Here is a 25,702-nt window from a genome sequence, read left to right on the forward strand (position 1 = left end):
CTGTGGGAGAACCCGGGGTACCCACCCACCCCGAGATATGCGCCCGAACCTTGAACCCCGCCACTAGAAGTGGCAGCAAGAGGATCCGGTGGGACAACACATCCGCACGGACATCCCGGCGGTCCATGTAAGCCACAGCACCCGGACGTTTGTTGTCGAAAGGGTGAGGTGGTGGCAGCAGACGGTCGTCTGGGCGTGGTCGGAGGGACCCGCGGACGATACGGCGGAGGAGCCTCGAATATAGTAGGAGGGAATCCCACGGGTGAGCCCACTAGACCCGAGAACCCGCGGCAGAACGGGCCATGGGCCCCCCCGACACAGAGCACCGGTCCGACGACACTAGCACCAGCAGCAACGGACCGTACGACGGCAGCACCGGGACCGGACGAGCCGCTAGAAAGGGGGCCCTGGATGTGGCCCGAACCCGTGAATGGTAGCCGTTCCCAGCTCAAACGGCAGCACTCTGCGCCCGAAGTGTCCGAGGTGGTGGCTCGCCCGAAGTTGACGCGGATGATGTCGGCGCGGTGGCGAGAGATCTCGAAGCACGAATGGCCCGAGGGGATCGCGGAGGCGCCGGCGGTGAAAGAGGCCCGCATCCTGGGCGGCAGGTGCAGCGTGCTGGTGAGGAGGGATGGATTCGCATTCCGCGTGAAGTTGGGGCTCGCAGGCATGAGAGTGTTCGAGGAGCAACAATAAATAAAGAAAAGAAAATTTGAACACGAAATACAATCACGTAAACCGGCATAATGCTCGGAAAACGCGGCTGGAAACACCGGGGTCGAAGAAAAGGGGCATACATAGCAGAATCAGCAACCTGAAGTGAAAAAAAAGGTCAATCCAGGAAGCAGAAGGACAAACACCACAGTACTTACCTGTTGCCTCGGTGGCGAAGCAAATGCGAAGTCCTCTCCACACTCTCTCGTATGTTGCCAGCGTAAAGCCAAGTGCAACCGGCTGAGGAGAGTAAGGGCGAAAGAGGAAAAATGGAGAGAGAAAGGATGAGAGAGAAAGGAGTTAAGAAATTTGGAAAATCACCATAAATTAGGGAAAGGGGCGCCTCGATTAGGCGGTGGACAATAGTGCGATCGGTGGGTACATGTAAAATGGAAACGTGTATGGTGACCATCGCAGCGATCAAGTGGCAACGCCGCCCCAGCGATGTCGCTAGCTGAAGGGTATCAATATCATGGAAGTCCGGCTGGGTTATCGATAGCTGATGGGAACCGTGGACTTTGGACCAGGAGAGGAAGTGCCACAACTCGGCAGCGGAGCGGCACTCAGGTATGCATCATGAGAACCAGCAGTACGGCAGCAATAGGCAGAACTTTAGTTTGAAGCTATGCGTAAAGGACAAGTGGGTTGGACCCGGATTCGGGATTGGGACAACAGGAATCTACGAATTGAGACACAGGTAGCTGAGGTCCAGAGAGCATCGCATGGCTAGGTTTAGGCGATCTGTTTAGTCCTGTCACAACTAAATCCTCGCATTATGCCTGGAGAGTCCGTCAGAGTCTGAGCAGTGAAGGCCTGTGATAAGAAATCGTGAGCTCGTGTAGAAGCCTATCTAAGCCCAGTGTACCTCACCCCAAGCACTACTTTGGCGTGTCGCAGCTTTAGCTCAGTTCGTCATGTGCAAACTGAGCAGGTCCCGGCGCGATCAGCCAGAAGTGGTGTAGTCCAGGAGAGCCCTACGGTTTGACTCGTGATGTCCCGGAACGGCGTGTGTCCGAAACCCCGAGTGTAACGAGTCAGAAGGAAGAGCGGTCGATCGTGTACGGTCTCGAGTGGAGTAGTCCAGGAGAGTCCTACGGTTTGGACTCGTGAAGGCCCGGACCGGCGTGTGACCGAAACCCAGAGTGCCAGAAGCAACGCTACGTCCAACCACGCAGCTCGCACGTCCAAAAGCAGTGCGCAGGACATCGTCAGCAGCAAGCCAGGCACCACAACACGACAGCTACGCAAGACAGATCGAGCCACGCGGAGACGTCACGGGCAACAAGCAAAAGGGTGAGACTAGGGTGGAACGTTCGTTTACACTCGGCGAAGAAGCGAAGTGAAGCGCTAGGCTGCCTCCTTGGACTGTCAGCGCGAACTGAGTAGAACCACAGTGGGACCATCCGGGACAGAGCAAGGGAGAGGTGGTAGTGTGTTGAAAGAAGTAATCCTGGAGAGCGCAGCATCTGTTCACCCTAATTTGAGTCGAGTCGAGTCGAGTCCACGACGTTGTAAGCAGTCGTCGAGTCAACGCATCAGAGACGAGCAGCACCGTGCATCTTCATGGAGCTTCAAGGATCTTCAGGGAGCTACAGGACCGGAGCGCCGAGTCAACGAGGCGAGAAATCATCGAGGCGACCAGGAGCCGTCGGAGATACCGAAGACCACGAGTGGCGAAATCAAGGTCACGCTGTAATATTATACCCGCAATAAACCCACTACGAACCCGTGAATTCTGTGCTTTCTCACAATCTACTGAGCTAGCCGCACGAACGAGCAGACATACAAAATCAGTTCGTGACTGGTTCATGTTATTCCGTAAGGCAGTGTTGTGAAATTTTCTTAACGTGTTTAGAAATAACGATAAGAACGATTTGAACAATTAAACATAATAGAATTAAATATACATGATTAATAATTAATTAATTATTGCTATTAATTTATGATAATCGGCCCAATGCTATATTATAAAAAAACTGAGAAAGGAAAATCGTCTACGTAAGAGGAGACGCAAGGTCGGAAATAAAGCATTTAACTAAAAATATACAATGTTTTTGAGAATATATTGGAAAATCGGAAGTTTCGTTATCAAAAAATGGTTAGATTTTGTATGTAAAAAAACGGAATTGGGAAAAACCCTCCTGATTAAAACTAAAAACTTTTTTCAAGCTCAGAAGTTGCTTAAAATACAAACATTTCACGACTTCCCAGTCCGCGCTGAGGAACACCAAAATCTTAACACCTATAAAGAAGTAATCTAAAACCTGTAATCTGAAACCTCAAAACGTTGTTGAGGTACGTAAAATCCTAAAGAAAAAGACAACAACGATAACAATAAAAAGACAAAAACCATCAATATACGACCACACATCCCATCACCAATGAGATGCTTTAACTGGCTTAGATATAACCACCCCTCCACCTATTGTAAAGGCTGTAAAATAGAACCATGCACCAATACAAAAATCTGCATCAATTGTAAATACAAGGACGACGAAATTAAACACCACAACGCTGTGAACAAGTCATTATTGAGACCACTGCGTCAAACCTCCGACGAAGTAATACTTAAATAAGGGAGAACGCAATAGTCGATGCCATCGACTATCGAACACCCGTTGCTCAACTAAAAAGTGCGAAAGGGATTAATATAGGCTTGCTTGTGGCTAGTGCCACCTAGCCCATAACACCAACTAGGCCATAGCGGCCCATCGGCTTGGTGGCGTTTTAGTGAAAACTCGGTTGAATTTGCAAAGTATACAACTTGGATACAACTTTTTATATAATAATGCCATGTAGATGGGTATGAGCCTCATTTAATTTATTCAAAAACATTGCGAAATTTGGAGTGTAAATGGTTTCAAGCGTTTCGGGCGTTTGTGGCCGTTAAAGTGGGCGTGGCACCCTACTGAAACAAACTTGCACTGCGCAAGAAGCTCAAGAATCTACAGGCCAAATCCCAATTTTCTAGATTGAAATAGTCGCGAACTGGTTTATCAATTTATAGATTGTATTCTGATAGGCTGTCGCTTGCAGTTTTAAATTCATTTATTAACAAAATTAAAAAAGCCAAAATGCTACACGAAGGCTACATTGGATTTCCGGTAAAGTAAAGCTTCCTAGATATGCAAGCAGCAAAGCGAGATTAAAATGCGCCACCTACCGGCGGTAGACAGATTTAAGCGTTATGGGCGTTAGAGTGGGCGTGGAAAATTTATTTTTGGATCAATCGATAGGTATTGACGACACCAATACATTTCAGTTAAAATTTCTTATCTAGCATGCAAATTGTGGGCGTCACAGGTTTTCGCGGTTTGTGGGCGTTTAAGTGGGCGTGGTTAGAGTGGGCGTGGCAGTCTACTGAAAAAAACTTGCGCTGCGTAAGAAGCTCAGGAATCTGTACGCCAAATCTCAATAGCCTAGCTCTCATAGTGTCCGAGATCTCAGCGTTCATCCGGACAGACAGACGGACAGACGGACAGACGGACAGACGGACATGGCTAGATCGACTCGGCTAGTGATCCTGATCAAGAATATATATACTTTATGGGGTCGGAAACGCTTCCTTCTGCCTGTTACATACTTTCCGACTCTAGTATACCCTTTTACTCTACGAGTAACGGGTATAAAAACAGATATATATTAGTCTCACAAATACCTATCGATTGACCGCCAAAAGTTTGAACCGACCTTAACGCTTAAATCTGTCTGCCGCCCACATAACCATTTATTTAGATCCGACTATGGCATTCTTCCTTGTTTTTTTTTGTGGTATACTGCTTTAGTTATACTACGTATACACGAAACAAAATACCGATAGGTCCTTTAGAACCGAGGATGTAGCACTTTGTTCAGGCTACCCAAGCACCAACGCTCGAACTTTAGGGATATATAATCTGTTATCCGCTAAAAATGTGATTTATTTCACATATTCTTGTAGTTGGGGATAGTAAGGTAAAAAATATTAAGGCCATCATTGTAAACATCAATTAAAAAAGTTATGAACTATTTTCTGTCAATGTCAGGTTTTATAAAATACTTATATTCCGTTCGAGACACTTTAATGGACATTGGTCGCTCGAGAGATCTAAATCAAACAAATTCTTGTTAAATCTTTTTAAAAATTAAAATACATACATATTTTTAGAAAACTTTAATTTATTTTTTGTTGCTTTGTTTTTGTTTTAAATTTGGGTATTTAGGTTATCCGTTAACGCACAGTTGTTGTTAGCAAGCCTTAATTTTGTTTCGTGAATTTGTTTTTAACATTGTGTATCTTATATACACTAACACAATCAAAGAATCAAGCACGAACAACGCAAACTAGGAAGTTAGAAAAACCCACATTAAAAAGGTTGCTATATATTCCGTTGTTTAGCTTTTATCTTTGGTACAATTTTCTTAAAACGATTGAATAAAAACTATACATCCATTTGATCTTACTGCACAACAAAAATACAAATCAATTCTTTAAATAAATAAGTAATGCAGGGGCTACCATACCTAATACTTAAAAAAAACTGTAAATTTCCTAAAATAGCATTTAATGAAAGAAAACTGATTTTATAACTCCAACAGAGGCGTTATAAAGGTCAACAAGTTATCAAGAGTTGTGTTCTAAATTCTGACTATTAAGTCGATCCGAATCGAATTGAGCCAAACGCGTTAATCAATGAAATTTAAGGGTTATGAAAGAATAACCCTAATAAGTCTCGTTTCAAATGTAATAAAAAAGAAATTTCCGGGTCTTACAAATGCAGTTAATAGTACTCAAGGACAACAAACAAAACAAGAGAAAAGGCTATAGTCGATGGCCTCGACTATTCGATACCCACAACTCAGCTTAAGGGAGTACAAGATGGAGATATGCTTAAAGCAACTTTGCTTTTTTCCCTAACACACCTAGCCTATAACGCCACCTATCTTCTTATTATATAGCGTTATTGATAATAAAAACAAACTCATTTAAATTTTTACAATTTTTACCGACAGACGGCCATTGCTAGATCGACTCGACTAGTGATCCTGATCCCCGATCAAGAATATTTATACTTTATAGGGTCGGAAACGTCTCCTTCTAGTTGTTACTTACTTTCTGACGATTCTAGTATACCCTTTTACTTTACGAATAACGGGTCCCTGATCAGCTCTCGTTGCATTTAGACGCGTTTCTCTTTCGCTATGGATTCTTATTCGTGCCGAGTGCAAAGATGAAGCATTATTGAAACAAAAGGAATATTGTTTAGTTGGTCAGGCCGATAGCTGTTATCAACTCGAAGTTGTGCCGATCAATACATTTTTGCATATTGGCAGATTGAGAGCACACGTCAAATCGGAGTCGGTGTGTGAATTTGTTGCGAGCAAGCTAGGTGTGGATACAGCCAGCATCATTTAAAAGCCATTCGTTAAAAATGGTGTAGAGGTCTATAAATTGCAATTCCTGAAGTTGAAGTTGAGAATACCCGAGCAACACTTTCAGGCTGTGTATAGTGATGAGTTCTGGCCCTATCCAATCAAGATAAGCCGCTGGAGCTTTCGGTGTCCGCTTTGTGCGAACTTCGCCGAATATCTGCGACTGTTTCGACAACTTCTTCCGCCACGCTCTAAACTATTTTACATGAACTGCAGCTCGAGCTTTCATCGTTTCCTTTTGTGCGACATTCGCTCTAGACACTCAAATTCAAATCTGCACGCTTTTTATTCATCGTCACGTTCCCGATGCACCGTAAAAGAGTTCGGCCAATGCTCTCTAGCACTTGACGCTATTCAGCTTCAACATCTTCAGTTTCTGGCTTAGCATCATCTGGATTTGACTTACTTCTCTTCAATAATACGGTTTTTCACTACTTTTGGCCAATGCTTGGCACTTGGCACTTTTAAGCTTCATCGCAATATTAAGGACGTGAGTTTATGGATTGCATTTTCAACCCATGCGTTAATAAACAGCTTGCTATTTTTATTCGCACTTCAACGTTGCTGAAGATTTTGTGTAAGCCCCAAGGAAGTTACGGGACTCAGGTGGAGAGCCCTTTAGTGGACGTGGGACTAAGGACAGTAAAGTAAAGGCTAGCCTAAACAATACATCTTTCAGTATCTATTTCCAAAATATTGTTGGTATGCGCACCAAATCGAAGTCTCTCTAGTTAGAAACTTCACTATATGACTGCGATATGATTATCCTAGTTAAAACTTGGCTTGGATTTTTATGAAAATGTATTTTTCGATCCTAAGCTTTATCGAGTTTTCCGCAAGGATCGAGATGCTATAAAAACGCAATGCGCTAGGCGTCCTTGTTTCTGTACGGCGTCCCTGGGGACGATCTTTTTGGTGGTCTATCAGGATCTAGAAGATCACCAGTATATATGCGTTCTGGGTGATTACCATCTGTCATCGTTAGTGTGGGCTTTAAATCTGCCTCATGCACCTAATTCAGATTAATAGTATATTCAATAAGTTAAATAGGCTTTTAGATTTAATTTTTGTTAGCCCGAACTTTGGCATAAAATTAAGTTGTAGTAATATTCCACTTTCAGAATGCTCATCACCCGCCATTATTGTTATTAATAACATGCCATACTTTTCCAACTAACAAATCAGTTACGCCTTTAATTTATATCAATGCTAGCAGTTGAAACTCTATTCGCAAAGACATTTCTAATACTAATTGTGTTGATAATCTTTCGCATGCTAATGTTGATACTTGTTATGACCATTTTATTTTTAAACTTGCTCTTATTATTAGTAGGTATGCGAAAAATAGAGTTCGATGTTTTTATAAACTACCCTGGTATACACGTGGACTTAAGAAAGTGTCTAATTTATTTGCTACATTTTTTGCGTCAAATTTCAAGACATCTTGTTCTTGGAACAATGAAGAAACGCTTTTTTCGTAACTCCATATAGGTAATTTTGAAATGCCACTAGTCTGAATGACTCGAAAAAAATAGATTGCCATGGCTTTTCGCCCTTTACTCTCAAAATTGTATAGATTCTGTGTGATCCCCTCAAAATAATATTTAACAAGTCCCTCTCCAGTGGCACATTCATTCATATATGGAAACTAGCGACGGTTACTCCCATATTCAAATCAGGTGGAAAAAGTGTAATTTCAAATTACAGACCGATTGCCATGCTCAGTAGTATTTACAAAATGTTTGAAAGAATTGTGGCTAGTCAGCTAACTTTTCTGGGGGGTCGCACCATCACTCCCAACCAGCACGGTATTATGCCAGGACGATCAACTACCACAAATCTAGCAACCTTTAATCATTTCTGAATAAACTGATTTGAGAATCAAAGTCTGTCATTTTGCTTTAATTGCAAAACTGGAACAGATGGGTTTCCACTCATTTATTTTAAAACGGATTAGGTCTTTCCTAATTAACAGGGTGTATAGAGTCGAAAACAATGGAGTTTTTTCGAGCCCGTATGTGGCAACATCGGGACTTCCTCAAGGAAGTGCGTTAAGTCCTTTTCTATTCATTTTGTTCATAAGTGATAAGAAAGTGTATATACGACTCTGAGTTTTTGTTATGTGCAAATGAACTCAAATTATTGAAATCCGTCAACTCAACTTCGGATTTTGCACTCCTCTAAAATGCTCCTGCAATATGCTTCCATTGAATTTCTCGAAACGCGTTCTAGTTATGTTATCTGCTCGTACTCTATTAATACTCATCTCCTTGCCACAAAAAACGAGTGCCTAGACTTAGGAATTGTTTTCGATTCTAAATTTCTGTTTATTAAACACAAGAACATCATTCCTAAAGCATATACAATGTATGGATTCATTAAGCGCAATGCAACACATTTCTCTAACCCACATACTAAGCTTAGCTTATTATCTTTTTTTGTTCTTTCCCAATTAGAATACGCAGCATTTGTTTGGAACCCGACTGGAGTCGTTTATATCCGTCGCGTTGAGCGAGTGCAACAGCTTTTCTTCCGTTTTGCCTTGCAAAATCTTAGCCTTGCTAAGCAGTATTAATCTGTCTGTACCTAGTAGAGCTCTAAGAACAATTTAACCTTTTTCTGTACTTGTAACAAAAACGAATTACGATGTAAATGAGCTCATGTAGTTTGCCACATAGCATGCGTTTGTACCCAAGTTCGTCTAGGAATATTAATAAAAAAAACCTTTCTCGTGTATTTCTCTTGTTATAGTAATTAGCTTAGACCTATTTCAATAATAAATAATAATAAATAAAAAGAATAAATAAATAAATAATAAGTACACCAGCTTAAGCCGTTTTCAAGTTTCTCTGAGGCTTCTCTCGGGTAAATGCATAATGTTGAATGTGCGTACACTCGAAGAAAAAAACCTCGAAAATCGCCTAAGATTTTGCTTTAATGCCGATTCGTCTTTAATTGCTTTTCAAACACAAAAAAATTACTTTTTTAAACTCTGACCTCCATTTTCTCAGAATTTTTGCTTATGGAGACTGTTTGGTGAGCAAAGTTTAAATTGGCGATTCAAAGCGAAAATAATTATCTAGCAGCCATCGAAAAAAATTGTTGATATTACACAGTGTAATCGCAGCATTGTCACTCCCTTAACGGGTTGTGGAAAGGTTTAAATAATAAAAATTGTCTGTCTTAATTTTCCTTGAATGACACAAAAAAATTTTAACTCAGAATTAAGGAAGAAATGTTTAGAGCCTGGGTCTTCTTGGCCTAAGAAATTTTAATTTTTAAAACAAGAAATTTCGCTTTAGAAAAGCGGTTTTTTTTTTAGGAAGAAAAATATTTGCTTTTAAAAAAAAAAATTTCCTCAAACAAGGAAGCATTAGCTCTTTTAACTAAACTTTTTTATATTGTATTTAACTACATAAAAATATGATGTTCCTTTTGCAGTTTAAGTTTGAAGTTAACCATTTTTATACCCGTTAAATGTAGAGTAAAAGGTTGTACGTACTAGGATTCATCGAAAAGTATGTAACAGGTAGAAGAAAATGTTTCTATCGCACACATTTTTTAAAAATTTGCATGACAAAAAAAATTTTGAAATCGGATTAATCAATAATAATCAATAAATTCAATCGAAATTTTCTCTGGTTAAAACTAAAAATTTGGCATAAGATAAAAATTTTATTCACCATATGTCACTTAATTTAATTTTAACTGAACCCTAGATTTTTCATAAGACATAAGGTGATCACAAATCACAGTCTCTAGTTGTTTTTTAATTGGTAAATTTTTTGGTTCTGGTCGAATAAGAGAAATAAGTAGCAGCATATTTCATGATCATCAGCAGCTCATCAGCTTGAAGTAGCATAGTCCGTAGTGCTTATCTTTCTGAACCAAATTAACCGTGATCGGTCCCCGAGCAATAGGTTTTTATGATTATAATGATGAGATTAAGTTCATTTTTATTATAAAGCAAATAAAAGTTAAAGTCTATTAAATGTTGGTTTAGGCTATCAAGGAGTTTACTATTATTTTTACGTAGTATTTGGCTTCTATGGATTCGACTGTATGAGCGACTTCAGGAGCTTGAAAAAAGTAAAAAGTTCCATTTAGCAAACTGTCAAAGTAAATTCATCTAGACGTATATAAAATATGCGGTTTTTAGACCACATTGGAGCCATTGCCACCGTCTAAAACTATTTTTTCAACTTTTTATTTATGTTATGCAGTGCACAAAATGAAATATATTACTTAAAAAATTTCATAAAAATAAGTCCGCCCACATATGTACATACCTACATATGTACATTATGAAATCTTTTTTTAAAACTAATTGCCTTTGTTACTTTTGTTGCCACTTCCTTAGGTTTTTAATAAAAATTATTTCGAGCATGTGTATGCAACAGCTTAGCTCTTAAAAATAAATATAATACAAATAATACGGTTAAGTTCTTATGGAACTATATACAGTTGCCAGAAAAAGTATGAACAAAATCTAAGCAGTTTTTGTTACAATTACTACATTTTTTAGCCTTTGACTTGATGTAACTCATTAAAATCTAGCACTTAAACTTTTCATAACATAAAAAACATGTAAGAAATGGCCTTATCTTCGATCAGAAAAGTGTGCGTACAAAGAAAATTGTGTATTTTAGGAAATGGTCGTCGAATTGGATATCACTTACGTTTTTTAAATTCATTCAACCCATGTTGCATCGATTGGACTAATTTCCCTCCATCCATAACCGTTATTTGATTCCATTCCTTCACAATGACTTTCAGCATTTCATTCGATATAATGGTGTGAAGGCGGATCCTGCTCTCAAGGACATCCCACAAATTCTTTATGACATTGAGATCTAAAATTTTGTTGGCAAATTTAGCTAAGTCTTGGTTTTCCTGGAGAAGGGGTGGCTTGATCGCTGAAATAGAAGCAAATCCCAAGAACGAAGGTTCAAAAAACAAAGGAGTATTTTCGAGCTGTTGCCCGACGTGCGTGGGTATTCGGAAACTTGGAAAATAATAAAGCGCTCCAGAGAGGAGCTGAGACTTAGGGGAGAGATGGAGAGCGGAGGGCAATGCGAGCGAGCGAGATGAAGACATCTGGAGAAATCTGCCGCTCTAATTAAACATCCGTTTGGCGTGAGCAGTTTATATTATCATTATCCATATAACTACTAAAATATGTCAAATTGGACTATAGATTAAAAAGTAATTGGCAATTGGGAATTTAAAACCTAGCGTGTTAAAATGTTGCATGTAGATTTTAGTAGCGCCTACTAAGGCCCTGTTTGATTCAACAGAGTGCCCACGCCCACTTTATCGCCCATAACGCTAAGTTTTACTTAGCGCCCATATTTTTAAAGCTATAAAGTTATAATTTGACCTGCAGTCCCTTCTGCAAACCTTTCGATCGTACGGTTTCTGTATTATATGTATGTATGTATGTATTATTTTAATTCCATGTTATGGTGTATCTGCAAGGGTAAATCAATTTTGGTTTGCCGATGCTAGCTCAAATTTATATTTTAAAAACTAATATTACATTTGCTTTAAATCTTTGCAATCTTTTAGGGATGGAATTGGAGATGGTCAGCTAAGTACATGCTATAAGTATGAAATTCCACAGTTTGAAATGGTTTGTGGAGATCGGATCAAAATTTCATTTATTGTGGTCCAAAAGCGCATAAATACTCGCATTTTTATGGTAAGTTATTGACGTATTTAGCATATAAGTGTATGTTTTTGGGAAAAATGCAAGATAACATAGGAGAAAGGTTCTTTTTTTCTGCAGAGCATTCAAAATTTTTGCCCTTGCAAAGGCTGTTCTCATTCCGGGCAGAATAAAACCGATTTACATAAAATGTTCGACTTCAGCACTTTGTCCGCAGGTTTTATTTCCATTTTCGAGCTCAGTTCAAAGGCTTTAGATTTTTAATCTTTTTGTAAAAAATACTAGAAGTAAACGATAATGAATGTCTTAAAGTAACTGCTGCCATTTTATTGTGTTTATTTTCTATTTGCTATCAGTAATTTCCAAATGCTACAATTTGATACTTATATTTGTAGCGCTTGTCACGATTTGAGTAAGGTGAATTTACTTAAAGATTAATAATTACAGTTTTTAGTACATTAATATTAGCTGATATTTGTAAACTTTAACTTTGGTTCGTTTTTTATTGTTTAGTTGGTAAGGTGCGGGCGAAGGGAAACAACATATTTCTATTCAGGATATCACTTTACTTAAGGCAAATCTTAATGGGTACGATAGGGCTTTAGCCCAAAAACAAGAGCTTTTTCATGTTTTTTATATAATGAAGGATATTTGGTATTTGAAGCCTAATTGATTTTGTACATTTAAATTCATGTTTGCTAAGTAATAAAAAAAACAACATTTTAAATATATTGAAATCTCTCCTACTCCCAAGAGCAGTTTTCGGAGAATTAAAAAAAAAATGTAGCCATTCGGTTGACTTGATGACTGGTCATCAGAAAATTACTATGTAAATTTTGTATGTTGGGTATCTCCAAATCTATCGTTTAAACAAAGGATTAGAAAAACACTTAAATGGCGACGATTTTACAAAAAAATCAACCAACAACAAATGTTTTTGTATTTAATTTTTAAAATAAGAAAAAACTTATATTGACAAAAAAATGAAAACAAGAAATGAAGTTAACTTTGGCAAGCCAAAGTTTTTAAACCCTTGCATGTCGTTTCCGTTGGAGCAATATCCTTTCATTTTCAAAGACTAACTTCAGGATTGTAAGTTACAATTACAATTTGTAACTAATGAAGAAGATTAAAGAATGAAGGATTTTTAACATGCGGAAATCGCTCAGGTTTGATGCTAGAAGCAACATCTTTCGGGAAATGTATTGGTATTGCAAAATTGTAAAGGTTGGTCCAAATCAAATCGCCACGCCCACTATAACGCCCACAATCCGTCCGAATGAACTCAGAGATCTCGGATACTATAAAAGCTACAAAGTTGGGATAAAGCAGATTCTAGAGATTCTTGCGCATCTCAACATTCTTTCAGCAAAATGCGACAGTTTTTTAACAGATATGTATTGGTTGCGATACCTATTAATTGACCTAAAAATAAGTGGGCCGCGCCCACTAACGCCCATAAACCCTAAACCGCTTATATGTGTCTGTTTTCACATGTTTAAAGATTTTGGTAAAGTGTTTATGTGATTCTGTTTTGTTTATACCTATTTACAAAATGTTCAAATCGGACCATTCTTTAAATAAAGTGTGCCCAAATATTATAAAAGCCGTTTGCAATATACTGCTTATAAATATTTCCATCTCCCTTGCGATTTTTTAACTGAGTAACGGATATCGTAGTCGTGGCACTCGAATAAAGCGTTCTTCCCTGGTTTCAAACTATGGTATTCAGAGAAATTACGTTAAGACGTGCTTTGTTTTTAAAAATACCTTTTTAACGGCCTACAACAAAAGTTCAGGCCTTAGCTTAAATAGTTCAGAATTTAAGGCTTTTCGAAGTATTATTTAGTATTTAATTTAAATAATATTGAGACCATTGTAACATATTGATTTTTATCTTTTTTTATTTTGACCACGCCTACATATCCCACCCCCGATCGCGAAGTTAATTTAAAAGGCACGGATTTCAATTTTTATACCCGTTACTCGTAGAGTAAAAGGGTATACTAGATTCGTCGGAAAGTATGTAACAGGCAGAAGGAAGCGTTTCCGACCCCATAAAGTATATATATTCTTGATCAGGATCACTAGCCGAGTCGATCTAGCCATGTCCGTCTGTCCGTCTGTCCGTCTGTCTGTCCGGATGAACGCTGAGATCTCGGAAACTATGAGAGCTAGGCTATTGAGATTTGGCGTACAGATTCCTGAGCTTCTTACGCAGCGCAAGTTTGTTTCAGTAGACTGCCACGCCCACTCTAACGCCCACAAACCGCCCAAAACTGTAACTCCTACAGTTTTGATGCTAGATAAAAAATTTTAACTGAAATGTATTGTTCTTATCAATACCTATCGATTGACCCAAAAAAAAGTTTGCCACGCCCACTTAAACGCCCACAAACCGCGAAAACCTGTGACGCCCACAATTTGCATGCTAGATAAAAAATTTTAACTGAAATGTATTGGTGTCGTCAATACCTATCGATTGATCCAAAAATAAATTTGCCACGCACACTCCAACGCCCATAACGCTTAAATCTGTCTACCGCCGGTAGGTGGCGCATTTTAATCTCGCTTTGCTGCTTGCATATCACCATTTCCCTTTGAGTAACGGGTATCTGATAGTCGAGGTACTCGGCTATAGCGCTCTTCCTTGTTTTAACTAAAAAGGTGAAGCAAACATTAAAAAATCCTTTCAATTTAGTTGTGTTTTAGCAGAGCTAAAGAAAGGATTAGTGAAACACCAAGTCATATATATATGGCATATCCGCCAAATGGTCAACCAGGTATTTTTTGGTATTTGTTGACATAATATCGTTATTTGCGTCTTTTTTTTACAGTCGAACAAGCAATTATTTTTTGTTGATTTTTGTAAACTAGGAGTTGAGCACCTTATTTTTGTTCAATTTAATCCCAGAACTGAAGTAAACTTTTTTTAAGTGTACAGTTAAATTTGTATTCCATTATTTTACATTTTTAAACTTTCTTGAATTAAAAATCGACAGAGATTCAGTAATCTTACCAAATGTTGTATAGTAAGTGAAGTATTTTGAATTTCGGTTCATCGGTTGTCGAAGGTTTTAACTTCGAGAACCGATGAACCTAAATTCAAAACGACGGAGTCTACTCCGAACACCTTGGACTAAACATCTCTTTCAGACTTCCTGATTACTTAAGCTTAAAAATCTCTTTCAGACTCCCTGACCTTTGCTTGCCTGTGAAGGCAATTGCAATGACCCATGTAAGCTCAGTATGTCCTTAGAGGTTCATTGGACATTTTAAGCTCGTTGTTCAGTTGTCATCGTACTGGAAATAGGTAGTAGGAAAAGGTTGGGGTTTCCTAGCGAGGATGCAATCTTTAGTTTTACCTGCAGCCATGCACCGATTTTTTTGTAAAAGTTATGCCCCTTCAAATTTGACCAATTTGTACTCAAAAAACACTACATTTGAGCTCATTTACGTCACTTGCAAAATTCGTTAAATCAAAAGAGTTCCCCAGATTACTAGGTGTCCGAAAAAGATCAGTTACCTTAGGAACCTATGAAAAATTGAATCGAAAGACACTCTCAATGTGTTTTTTCTTTCAAAGTGTCTCGCTCAGACACTGAGCATTTCTGTTTGCTCTATTTGGGATCCTGTTTTTCTGAAACACTTTACCTTTCAGAGTCTGGTAAAAGTGTCTTTTTATGTTAAATGTGTTTTGACTTTTCTAGTAATAACAAGAAAGGAAGTTAACTTCGGCAAGACATAGTTTGTATACCCTTGCAGTTATAATTATTAAATTTAAAAATACAAAAAATGATGTTCCCAATAGTATAAGATAATATGTCAAAAAACACCGAAGGTATAATTTGTTTCATATTATTTTCCCACCAATTTTCCCGTCGTTCCTATGGTAGCTTTATGATATAGTCGTCCGATTTTGATAAAATTAAATTCGAAATTCAAAACTAATTAACAAAGTGTTATTTCCAAGCTTAGGAGGTTATATGTTAAAAACACCAAAGATATAATTATACCCGTTACTCGTAGAGTAAGAGGGTATACTAGATTCGTCGAAAAGTATGTAACAGGCAGAAGGAAGCGTTTCCGACCCCATAAAGTATATATATTCTTGATCAGGATCACTAGCCGAGTCGTTCTAGCCATGTCCGTCTGTCCGTCTGTCTGTCCGTCCGGATGAACGCTGAGATCTCGGAAACTATAGGAGCTAGGCTATTAAGATTTGGCGTGCAGATTCCTGAGCTTCTTACGCAGCGCAAGTATGTTTCAGCACTTTGCCACGCCCACTCTAAGGCCCACAAACCGCCCAAAACTGTGGCTCCTACAATTTTGATGCTATAATAAAAATTGTAACTGAAATGTATTGCTCTCATCAATACCTATCGATTGACCCAAAAAAAAGTTTGCCACGCCCCCTTTAACGCCCACAAACCGCCCAAACCTGTGACGCCCACAATTTTCATGCTAGATAAAAAATTTTAACTGAAATATATTGGTCTCGTCAATACCTATCGATTGATTAAAAAAAAAGTTTGCCACGCCCACTCTAACGCCCATAACGCTTAAATCTGTCTACCGCCGGTAAGTGGCGCATTTTAATCTCGCTTTGCTGCTTGCATATCTGCATTTCCCTTTGGTCCTTTAGCTGAGTAACGGGTATCTGATAGTCGAGGTACTCGACTATAGCGTTCTCCCTTGTTTTTTAAAATTTATTTTCCGATTATTTCTATGGGAGCTATAAGATATAGTTGTCCGGTCCGGCTGGTTCCGACTTATACTACTGCAAAAGAAATAATACTTTTGGAAAAGTTTCAGCCTGATAAACTGAGAGATTAGTTTGCGTAGAAACGGACTGACAGACGGACACGGCTAGATCCACTCGTCTAGTCATGCTGGTCAAGAATATATATATTTTATGGGGTCGGAAACGTCTCCTTCACTGCGTTGCAAACTACTAACTGAAATCATTAAACCCCTGCAAAAGTATACAAATAGTAACGCTTTGAGGTCTATTACGACTACGTACAAAATTTTATTATAATAAAAAAGGTGAAGTCAAAAGTACGAAAGTCAACCATAAGTCAAAATAAATTGGTGTTAATTTAATTAACCATTGCTTTTTTAAAAGCCTACCTTGTTGTCCATAAAATTCCAAGAAGGATATGAACCGCAGTTTTCATAACCTTGCTTAAGAATTGGTAACTTTAAAAGACTGGTTAGGCAAGCTCAACAGAACGATCACAAATAAATTAACCGCGAATTCTTCTGATGTTTTGGTGTAAAGGAGAGGAACGTCAGTTCACTCCTCCCCTAAAGAACAAAAATTAGCCAACTGCGAATTCTTCAGAACGATAGGATCATCCTATTTAGTTACGGCCTTAGTTATAATTATATACCTATAAACAATAATAATCAAAAATAGTATCACGAAACAAAATGTATTTCACATTAGTGAGCTCGCAAAGCACTTTTTTCCACAAAATTGTAATTGAAGTTTATGCAATTTTCGTTAAGATGTTTAAAATTATATTGCCTATAAGGTATTTTAAATTTCTAAGACACAGGGACACAGGTCCCAACTGTTATTTTGGTACACTTTCATGTGATTCTGATCTAGTAACGTTCAGACCCCTAACACGAGTGAAAAAATAAAAACTGTCTTTGCTAAGTTAGAGACTGAGCTTGATAATTGGATCGAAGAGAGCCAATGTTAAATTTGGTAAAAGGTCATATAGACATCAAAACTTACCAAAAGCAATGCCACAACAACCATTTATCTTGTAGCTTGAATTATAAAATGAGCTTTAGAAGAGCAAAGAAAGGGTTGAAAATATACTAAAAACAATTTACAGTTTCTTTTATAGGAACTCGGTTGTTTATAATGCAATCAAAAATCTAAAAATCTTTCTTTAGTGTTTGTATTTTGACAAAAACCGAAACAAAATTTTTCTGCTCTTAGGAAAGTACTTTTCGGCGGACAGGAAAGCTGAAAAATCATCAAAGCAAACACATCCAACACTAATTAAGCTAATCTTTAATTTTAATTTTATTTTTTTAAATCCTTTTATTTTGTTTATTTACTATTTAATGTTAATTTTATTATTTTTAATACATTTACTTTAATTATTGAAAATAATAAACCTTTCTGCGACAAGATAATATATTACACTAACCACGGGAATATTTATAAGTGTATATCAAAATGTTAATCGTTGTATTACTACAATTTTTAAATTACTTGTGTAGTAGATTTAGATCGTAGTATTACAGTCTGTTTATCCGTGTTACTCTTCGAGTAAAAAGGGAAAATTATGTAACGAAGCGTTTCCGACCTGGATGAAAAATTGTAAATGCTAGGGAAAATATTTATGCAATATTCTAGATAGGGTCTCACGCAGTTCCTGACCACACAGCCCTGCACTCCGTCAGTTCCCGGAGAATATACTAAAGGAGGTTAGCTTTCACTTTTATGATTATAACTGATCTGGGAGACTTTAAGCTGACCAAGTCGTTTGAATAAGCTGCGCAAAAAGATTGTCTTTTGCCTGATCTGTATTTGCGCCCAAGTTTTCAAGTTTTTCAAGTTTTCTGGCAGATGTACGCCTCCATTTAACAAAATTATAAAAATTTTCCAGATCCAGTGTAATCTGCTTCTTGCAACGAGCTAAATATTTTATACATCCCCGGGTGATTAGCACGGTAAAATCAGACCGAGCACTTGAATGAATATCGGATAAAAGATAGACTGTGATCTGGAAACTCAATTTTTTGGAGAGTCTAGACCTTAAAGTTTTTAGTCGACCCAACTCTTGGTAAACCAAGGAATTTGTTGGAAATCAAAAAATAATACGTAGGTACTCATGAAGCGAGTGATGACTTTAATACATTATATAAAATGAACACTCTAACGCCCACAAACGCCCATTTCTAGCGCCCACACTTCAGAATTTAGTAAAAGCGTAAAGTGGATCTTGTTTTTAAAATCGGTCCATTCGTTAATAAATTTAAACCAAATAACAATCAATAATTAGAGATTGTACACCACATTAGCACGCCATCTAGCGTTTGTAGGAATATTCCTAAAGGTGGCGTAGTAATATACGCTAGGTGGGGTGTTTGCTGATATGCATGCAGCATCTTTCCATCAATCTTCCTCGCCCTCCCTTAAGCTAAGTAACAGGAGTCTGAATTCCAGTCCAATTTTTTTTCTAAATATGGCGAATATATGGCTAATGACTAATTCTATGTTCCTACCGAATAAGCAGTCCGCCAATTCACGGCATATGCTCGGCATATGCTGATCCATCTTGGATTGGTGTGGTGGAAGATGTCTTCTCCCCGCCCGACTACCACTCCGCGGCAGAGACATGGCCTTTCCAGCTACACATATACGGCAGGTATCGTTAGACCCCTGCGTATCTGTCAGCTGACTGCCATCTATAGAGTTACAATTTGAGTTTCAGATTCCTTAACTTCTGATTCAGCGCCTTTGTTGTCCAAATGTGCCACGCCCACTTTAGAACCCACAAACATCTAAATCACTAGTCTGTCTAATCCCCAAATGGTTATAGATTTTGTAAAAGTGAAAATGAGATTTTAATTTGGTTACCAATAACCATCTTATTGCCAAAAACTGATACAATCGGACATTCATTAAAAAGGTATGAGCAATATACCAGTTTGCAAAATCGAAAACATTCCCTCTGGCTCAAAAATTTTACAAGCTAGAGAGTTAAATGTTGCGTATACGTTGATTCTAGTAGTGGTTGTTATGTCCTTCTATGTTTAAGCCGAGCGCCCACTCTACCGTCCACAAACGTTCATAAGGCAAAGTTCTGCCTAGCGCCTAAATTTTTGAAGATAGAAACTTAAAATTTGACATTTGATTATACGACCCATTTTTGAAGATTAATGTGTCAATATCTAATGTTTGTGCCAAAAGTTGAGGCACTCGACTACAGCTTTCTCTTTTGTTATGAGAGAGAATATTGTATTCGTCGGAAAGTATGTAACAGGTAGAAGGAAGAGTTTCAGGCCCCATAAAGTATTTGTGACGACCAGGGAAAGGTGACGAGCTCGTCAAATATCACATGTGACGTCACCTCAAAAATCCCAAATCGATTTTTATTATCTTGTCGACATTGTTTTTTCCATACTGTTATTAAGAGTTCGCGTAATTTGTTCGTGAGATAATTATACCCGTTACTCGTAGAGTAAAAGGGTATACTAGATTCGTCGGAAAGTATGTAACAGGCAGAAGGAAGCGTTTCCGACCCCATAAAGTATATATATTCTTGATCAGAATCACTAGCCGAGTCGATCTAGCCATGTCCGTCTGTCCGTCTGTCCGTCTGTCCGTCTGTCCGTCTGTCCGTATGAACGCTGAGATCTCGGAAACTATGAGAGTTACAATACTGGGATTAGGCACGCAGATTCCTGAGATTCCTGCGCAGCGCAAGTTTGTTTCAGTAGAGTGCCACGCCCACTCTAACGCCCACAAACCGCCCAAAACTGTGGCTCCTACAGTTTTGATGCTAGAATAAAAATTTTAACTGAAATGTAATGTTCTCATCAATACCTATCGATTGACCTAAAAAAAAGTTTGCCACGCCCACTTTAACGCCCACAAACCGCGAAAACCTGTGACGCCCACAATTCTTATGCTAGATAAAAAATTTTAACTGAAATGTATTCGTCTCGTCATTACCTATCGATTGACTCAAAAAAAAGTTTGCCACGCCCACTTTAACGCCCACAAACCGCAAAAACCTGTGACGCCCACAATTTTCATGCTAGATAAAAAATTTTAACTGAAATGTATTGGTCTCGTCAATATCTATCGATTGATCCAAAAAATTTGCCACGCCCACTCTAACGCCCATAACGCTTAAATCTGTATACCGCCGGTAGGTGGCGCATTTTAATCTCGCTTTGCTGCTTGCATATCTCCATTTAGCTGAGTAACGGGTATCTGATAGTCGAGGTACTCGACTATAGCGTTCTTCCTTGTTTTGACTAAAAAGGTGGAGAAAAAATAAAAAAAACATAATTAATTTATATATGTTTCAGCAGTGACAGAGCAAAGATATGTATAAAATCAAGTCAGATAATTATATACAAGAAATAATCTGACTTTAGCAACAGTTATAGGTTCCATGTGTTTTTTTCTTTTGTGGCCTATGAATGTCGCACCATCATATTTCCAAAAGTACCTTATAGGTCATCGTGACAAACATTTTGTAGGGTAAACAGATTTATTTTTTTCGGTATTTGTTGACTATAAGGTTATTCATTTATTTTCTATAGCTGATAGCTTAAAAACAAGTATTTTTTGTTTATTTTTTTGAACTTGAAATAAGCAACTGAATTTATTCAATTTTAACCCAGAATTGAGGTAGAAATTTTTTTAGAATATAGTTAAATTTGTATTCCAAATTAATAGTTTTCACAACTGCATAGAGTTTTAGTATGTAATTATCAGTTCGTCACTTTCTACACAACTTACCTACAACATATAAGAGTGAAAAAAATATTGGGTTACGCGGAGAGCTGTAGAACTTAACTCCGCTGGAATTTTATTATCTAACTTTAACAGGAATATGCTCAATAGATGTCAGCAGCTTAATGCTTTAAACTTTTAAAAAATATAGAATTTTGGAAAAGGGACATTCAGAAAACGAATCGTTCGTCTCTATACCTTACACTCCCCTACTTTATATCGCAAACTTTTGACTGAAATCATTATACCCTGTGCAGTGGTATGATTATAAGAGTGTAGAAAGGTATTGATCAACATTAAACATTTAAATATTTGCAGGCAGATAGACGGGCATGACTAGTTAGACTCGGCTAGTGATCGCGATCAAGAATATATATTCTTTATAGGATCGGAAATGTCTCCTTCACTGCGTTGCAATCTTCTGGCTGAAATCATTAAACTCTCTGCAATGGTATAAAAATTGATTTATGGCACATTTTTTGGTCAAGGGCACCGCTGTACGTTGTTTTTGCGAATCCTGGGAATGTCCAAAACAATACTTTACGACATAGCTCACCATTTTAAGACAAACAAGGAAGAACGCTATAGTCGAGTACCTCGACTATCAGATACCCGTTACTCAGCTAAAGGGACCAAAGGGAAATGGAGATATGCAAGCAGCAAAGCGAGATTAAAATGCGCCACGCAACGGCGATAGACAGATTTATACGTTATGGGCGTTAGAGTGGGCGTGGCAATTTTTTTTTGGATCAATTGACGAGACCAACACATTTCAGTTACAATTTTTATCTAGCATGAAAATTGTGGGCGTCACAGACTTGGGCGGCTTGTGGGCGTTAGAGTGGGCGTGGCATATTCGCGTGACAAACTTGCGCTGCGTATAAGGCTACGGAATCTAAATCTGAAATCTTAATTCTCTATCTTTGATAGTTTCCGAGATATCCACGTTCATAATTACGATTTTTTGAAGTTTGTGGGCGGTTTATGGGCGTTAGGGTGGGCGTGGCAAACTTTTTTTTGGGTCAATCGATAGGTATTGATAAGAACATTACATTTCAGTTAAAATTTTTAGTCTAGCATCAAAACTGTAGGAGCCACAGTTTTGGGCGGATTGTGGGCGTTAGAGTGGGCGTGGCACTGTACTGAAACAAACTTGCGCTGCGTAAGAAGCTCAGGAAGCTGCACGCCAAATCTCAATAGCCTAGCTCCCATAGTTTCCGAGATCTCAGCGTTCATCCGGACAGACAGACGGACAGACGGACAGACGGACAGACGGACATGGCTAGATCGACTCGGCTAGTGATCCTGATCAAGAATATATATACTTTATGGGGTCGGAAACGCTTCCTTCTGCCTGTTACATACTTTCCGACGAATCTAGTATACCCTTTTACTCTACGAGTAACGGGTATAAAAAGGACCTGTATAAATTGTTCACCAAAATTTCCTACATGCCAGGACCGTGTATTCAAGCGGACAATGCCTTTATACAAAAAATAAATGCAAAATATTGAAATAAATAAAATATGTTTTCATTCAAGATTTTCCAATTGGGAAGACTCTTCTAGGTATCTTCTACAAACATATGTAAAGTCACTTTTGAGTGACTTCCATAGGTGACTACGGCCACACCTCCAGAAGTTACTTCGGCGATGTCGCATTCGGATCACGGAAGTGCCTCCCGTCGGGAAGAATTGTGCCACTTCGGCGACACTTCTAGGAGTGACTTCGCCCACTCTAACGCCCACAAACCTCCCAAAACTGTGTGTCGGGTCACGCAGCCGCAGCAGCCAACTAACTTCTTAATTCGATCTCTTATATTAATGGCATCGCGAAAGGTAGCTCTCTTTATCTAGCTCTATCGTCTTTTGTGTACTTGCATTTTTCGGCCCAGCTTTCGGCTGGCTGTCCCTTTGTAAATCAGTACGAATTCTGATCTCGACATAAAACGCATTCTCGTCTCGCCTGCTGTACTCTCTCTCGCTAATAAATTGTTAACAAGCCTAAAGCAACCTGAAATTCGTATTTTAATTTAGCAACAACTAATAAAAAAGCTTATTAGTTCAACACTGTGGCTCCTACAGTTTTGATGCTAGAATAAAAATTTTAACTGAAATGTATTGTTCTCATCAATACCTATCAATTGACCCAAAAAAAAGTTTGCCACGTGTGACCTGAGGTTAACTTCTACATAACACATGGTTCAATAAAACAATTAAATACAGCGCGGAACAAAAGCGTTTATGGTGTAAGCCCTCAAAGCAATATTATACATACTTTGACGAAGATTTTCCACAATTTAACCGAAAGAAATGCGCGATATTTGTTAAAGATAAATTAATTAAACTTTTGGCAAGCTTCGTAGAAAAAATAAGGCGCAACCCAACTTAGCTGAAACAGCTGACTTACGAGGGTTGCCAAACAACCAAGAATGGTCAGTAAAATATTTGAAAAAAAGTTTTATAATAGTTGAACATTTCTTTAACGAATTAAAAAAATGCTGAAAATTTCACGAATTAATTTTGGATTTTATGCCAAAAAAAAGGTTTTTCATCCCAACATGCGTTGTAGGTGGGGAAAAGCCTCTTTTAAGTTTATTTCCCGAAGCACGTTTTCCCATTTTTTCGTCTCTTTTTTTCATCAACTTAGCCGCACACTTTGTACAAAAACAAAGAAGTTACTTTGCAGCTCACATCTACAAGAACCGAAATTTCAAGAGAGGAGTTCGGTCTCTCTCCTCTCACTCTTATTTTTTCTACTTCTCTTCCTAACGTCCCTCTCTGACAGCCCCAAAACCGAGATTGCTTTTAGCTCAAAATCGACACGCTTTCTTCTTGATATCGAGAAGAAAAAGAGAGAAGACAAAATTCTCTAACTGAGAAGAACCGATCTCGGTCCGTTTCTACGCAAACTAGTCTCTCAGTTTTAAAGCTATCGGGCTGAAACTTTCCCAAAAGTTTTATTATTTTTGCAGGTAGTGTATAAGTCGGAACCGGCCGGATCGGACCACTATATCTTATAGCTCCCACAGGAATAACCGAAAAAAAATATTTTTTAAAATTATAACTTTGGTGTTTTTTAACATATAACCTTGGACGTTAGTATATATACATAAATTTCTTAACAACATATTCTTCTGAATTTCTTTTTTTATTATTGCATTGTGCTCTAAATACTTATCCTCTATCTATCGTTACACGAACCTTTTTTTAGGGAAGCAAAAATCGATTTGAAAACCCGTTGCCAGGAACTATCGTTGATAAACATATAACCAGATTGAGGATGTACGATTTCTTTTTGGTTTCGCAATTGGTACGACAGGGTACAGTTACCCCCACTCACTTTGTTGTACTAAGAGATGATGCCGATTATGGACCGGACATAATTCAAAAGTTGAGCTATAAGCTATGTTTCTTATATTACAATTGGGCTGGTACTGTAAGGATTCCAGCTTGCTGTATGGTAAGTACAATGTACATTTCTGACTTCCTATTTCTTTCTTTATATCTTAAAAACACGAAAATATTGTTTAAACTAAAATTATTCAATGTAGGACTGACTTATAAATTTACATCGAATTTATGACGAAATCACTATACTAGATTCGCCGGAAAATATCTATCAGGTAGAAGAAAGCGTTTTCGACCACACAAAGTATATATAATTTTGATCAGGCCTGTCTGTCCGTTCTGTAAATGGAATTTTGTTTTGATTATCAATACTCATCAGCATTCAAAAATTCTTCAAATCGGACCATTCAGTTTAAAGTTATAAAGGAGTAGGTCGCGGGTTTGGCGTGGTGTGATATCTCGGAAATAGCCGATTTGCTGCATTCATATGTTCAATTTCCTTGCACTTCCTTTAGATGAGTAACGAGGTATAAAATAGTCGAGTAAATGCACTATCGCGTTCGCACTTTAATTTTTTATATAACGTATATTAGTTCGCGACCTTAAATTCAAATTTTTAAGAATGCGCCTTGATTATCAATAATGTATTCGCCATCATGTTTGTCAAGGTGAATATTGACACTCACTAGTCTCGGCAACCGCAACAACAATAACAATTGCAACTATATCAGCTGTGCTCACGATACCATCGATCGGTTAAGTTGCCGAATCGACGACTTTCACGAGCGCAACATTCAAATAAAGCGGAAACAGAGCCCACAGAATGCTAAAACGGGCAATATGGCAAAGGTTTACCGTGTTGCCTCCAAACAACTTAAGGCGGAGAACACAAGCAGAGAGAAAATATTTCCAAGTCTGGAGGACCAGGTCAATGTTCTGGTCGATACAGCCACCGAATCGGAGAAGAGAAAACCAATGCCGCATCCAATTTGTATACTTATAACTTCTAACTCCCTCGTGGATTATATATTAGAACTTATTCGAAATGATAACTTCCAC

The 25,702-nt window shown here is 38.2% G+C and overlaps 1 protein-coding gene across 9 annotated transcripts in view; it reads left to right on the top strand.

Moving 5' to 3' along the window:
- Window positions 1–25,702, top strand: part of AGO3 (Argonaute 3) — a 547,891-nt gene that overhangs the window by 198,285 nt on the left and 323,904 nt on the right. For 8 of the 9 annotated variants that reach the window (XR_011604155.1, XR_011604156.1, XM_070996162.1 and 5 more), the window contains 2 exons: window positions 11,695–11,827; window positions 24,507–24,755. Coding sequence is in view for 7 of the 9 variants with exons in the window: in XM_070996162.1 (XP_070852263.1) it covers window positions 11,695–11,827; window positions 24,507–24,755 (382 nt within the window). In the remaining 2 variants the exon portion in view is untranslated. Of the gene's footprint in view, window positions 1–11,694; window positions 11,828–24,506; window positions 24,756–25,702 lie in introns of those variants that run through there. The other variant, XM_070996163.1, reaches the window with a different exon arrangement.

The sequence above is a fragment of the Drosophila suzukii genome, chromosome 3 (assembly GCF_043229965.1).
Source record: "Drosophila suzukii chromosome 3, CBGP_Dsuzu_IsoJpt1.0, whole genome shotgun sequence".
Taxonomy (NCBI): Eukaryota; Metazoa; Arthropoda; class Insecta; order Diptera; family Drosophilidae; genus Drosophila; species Drosophila suzukii.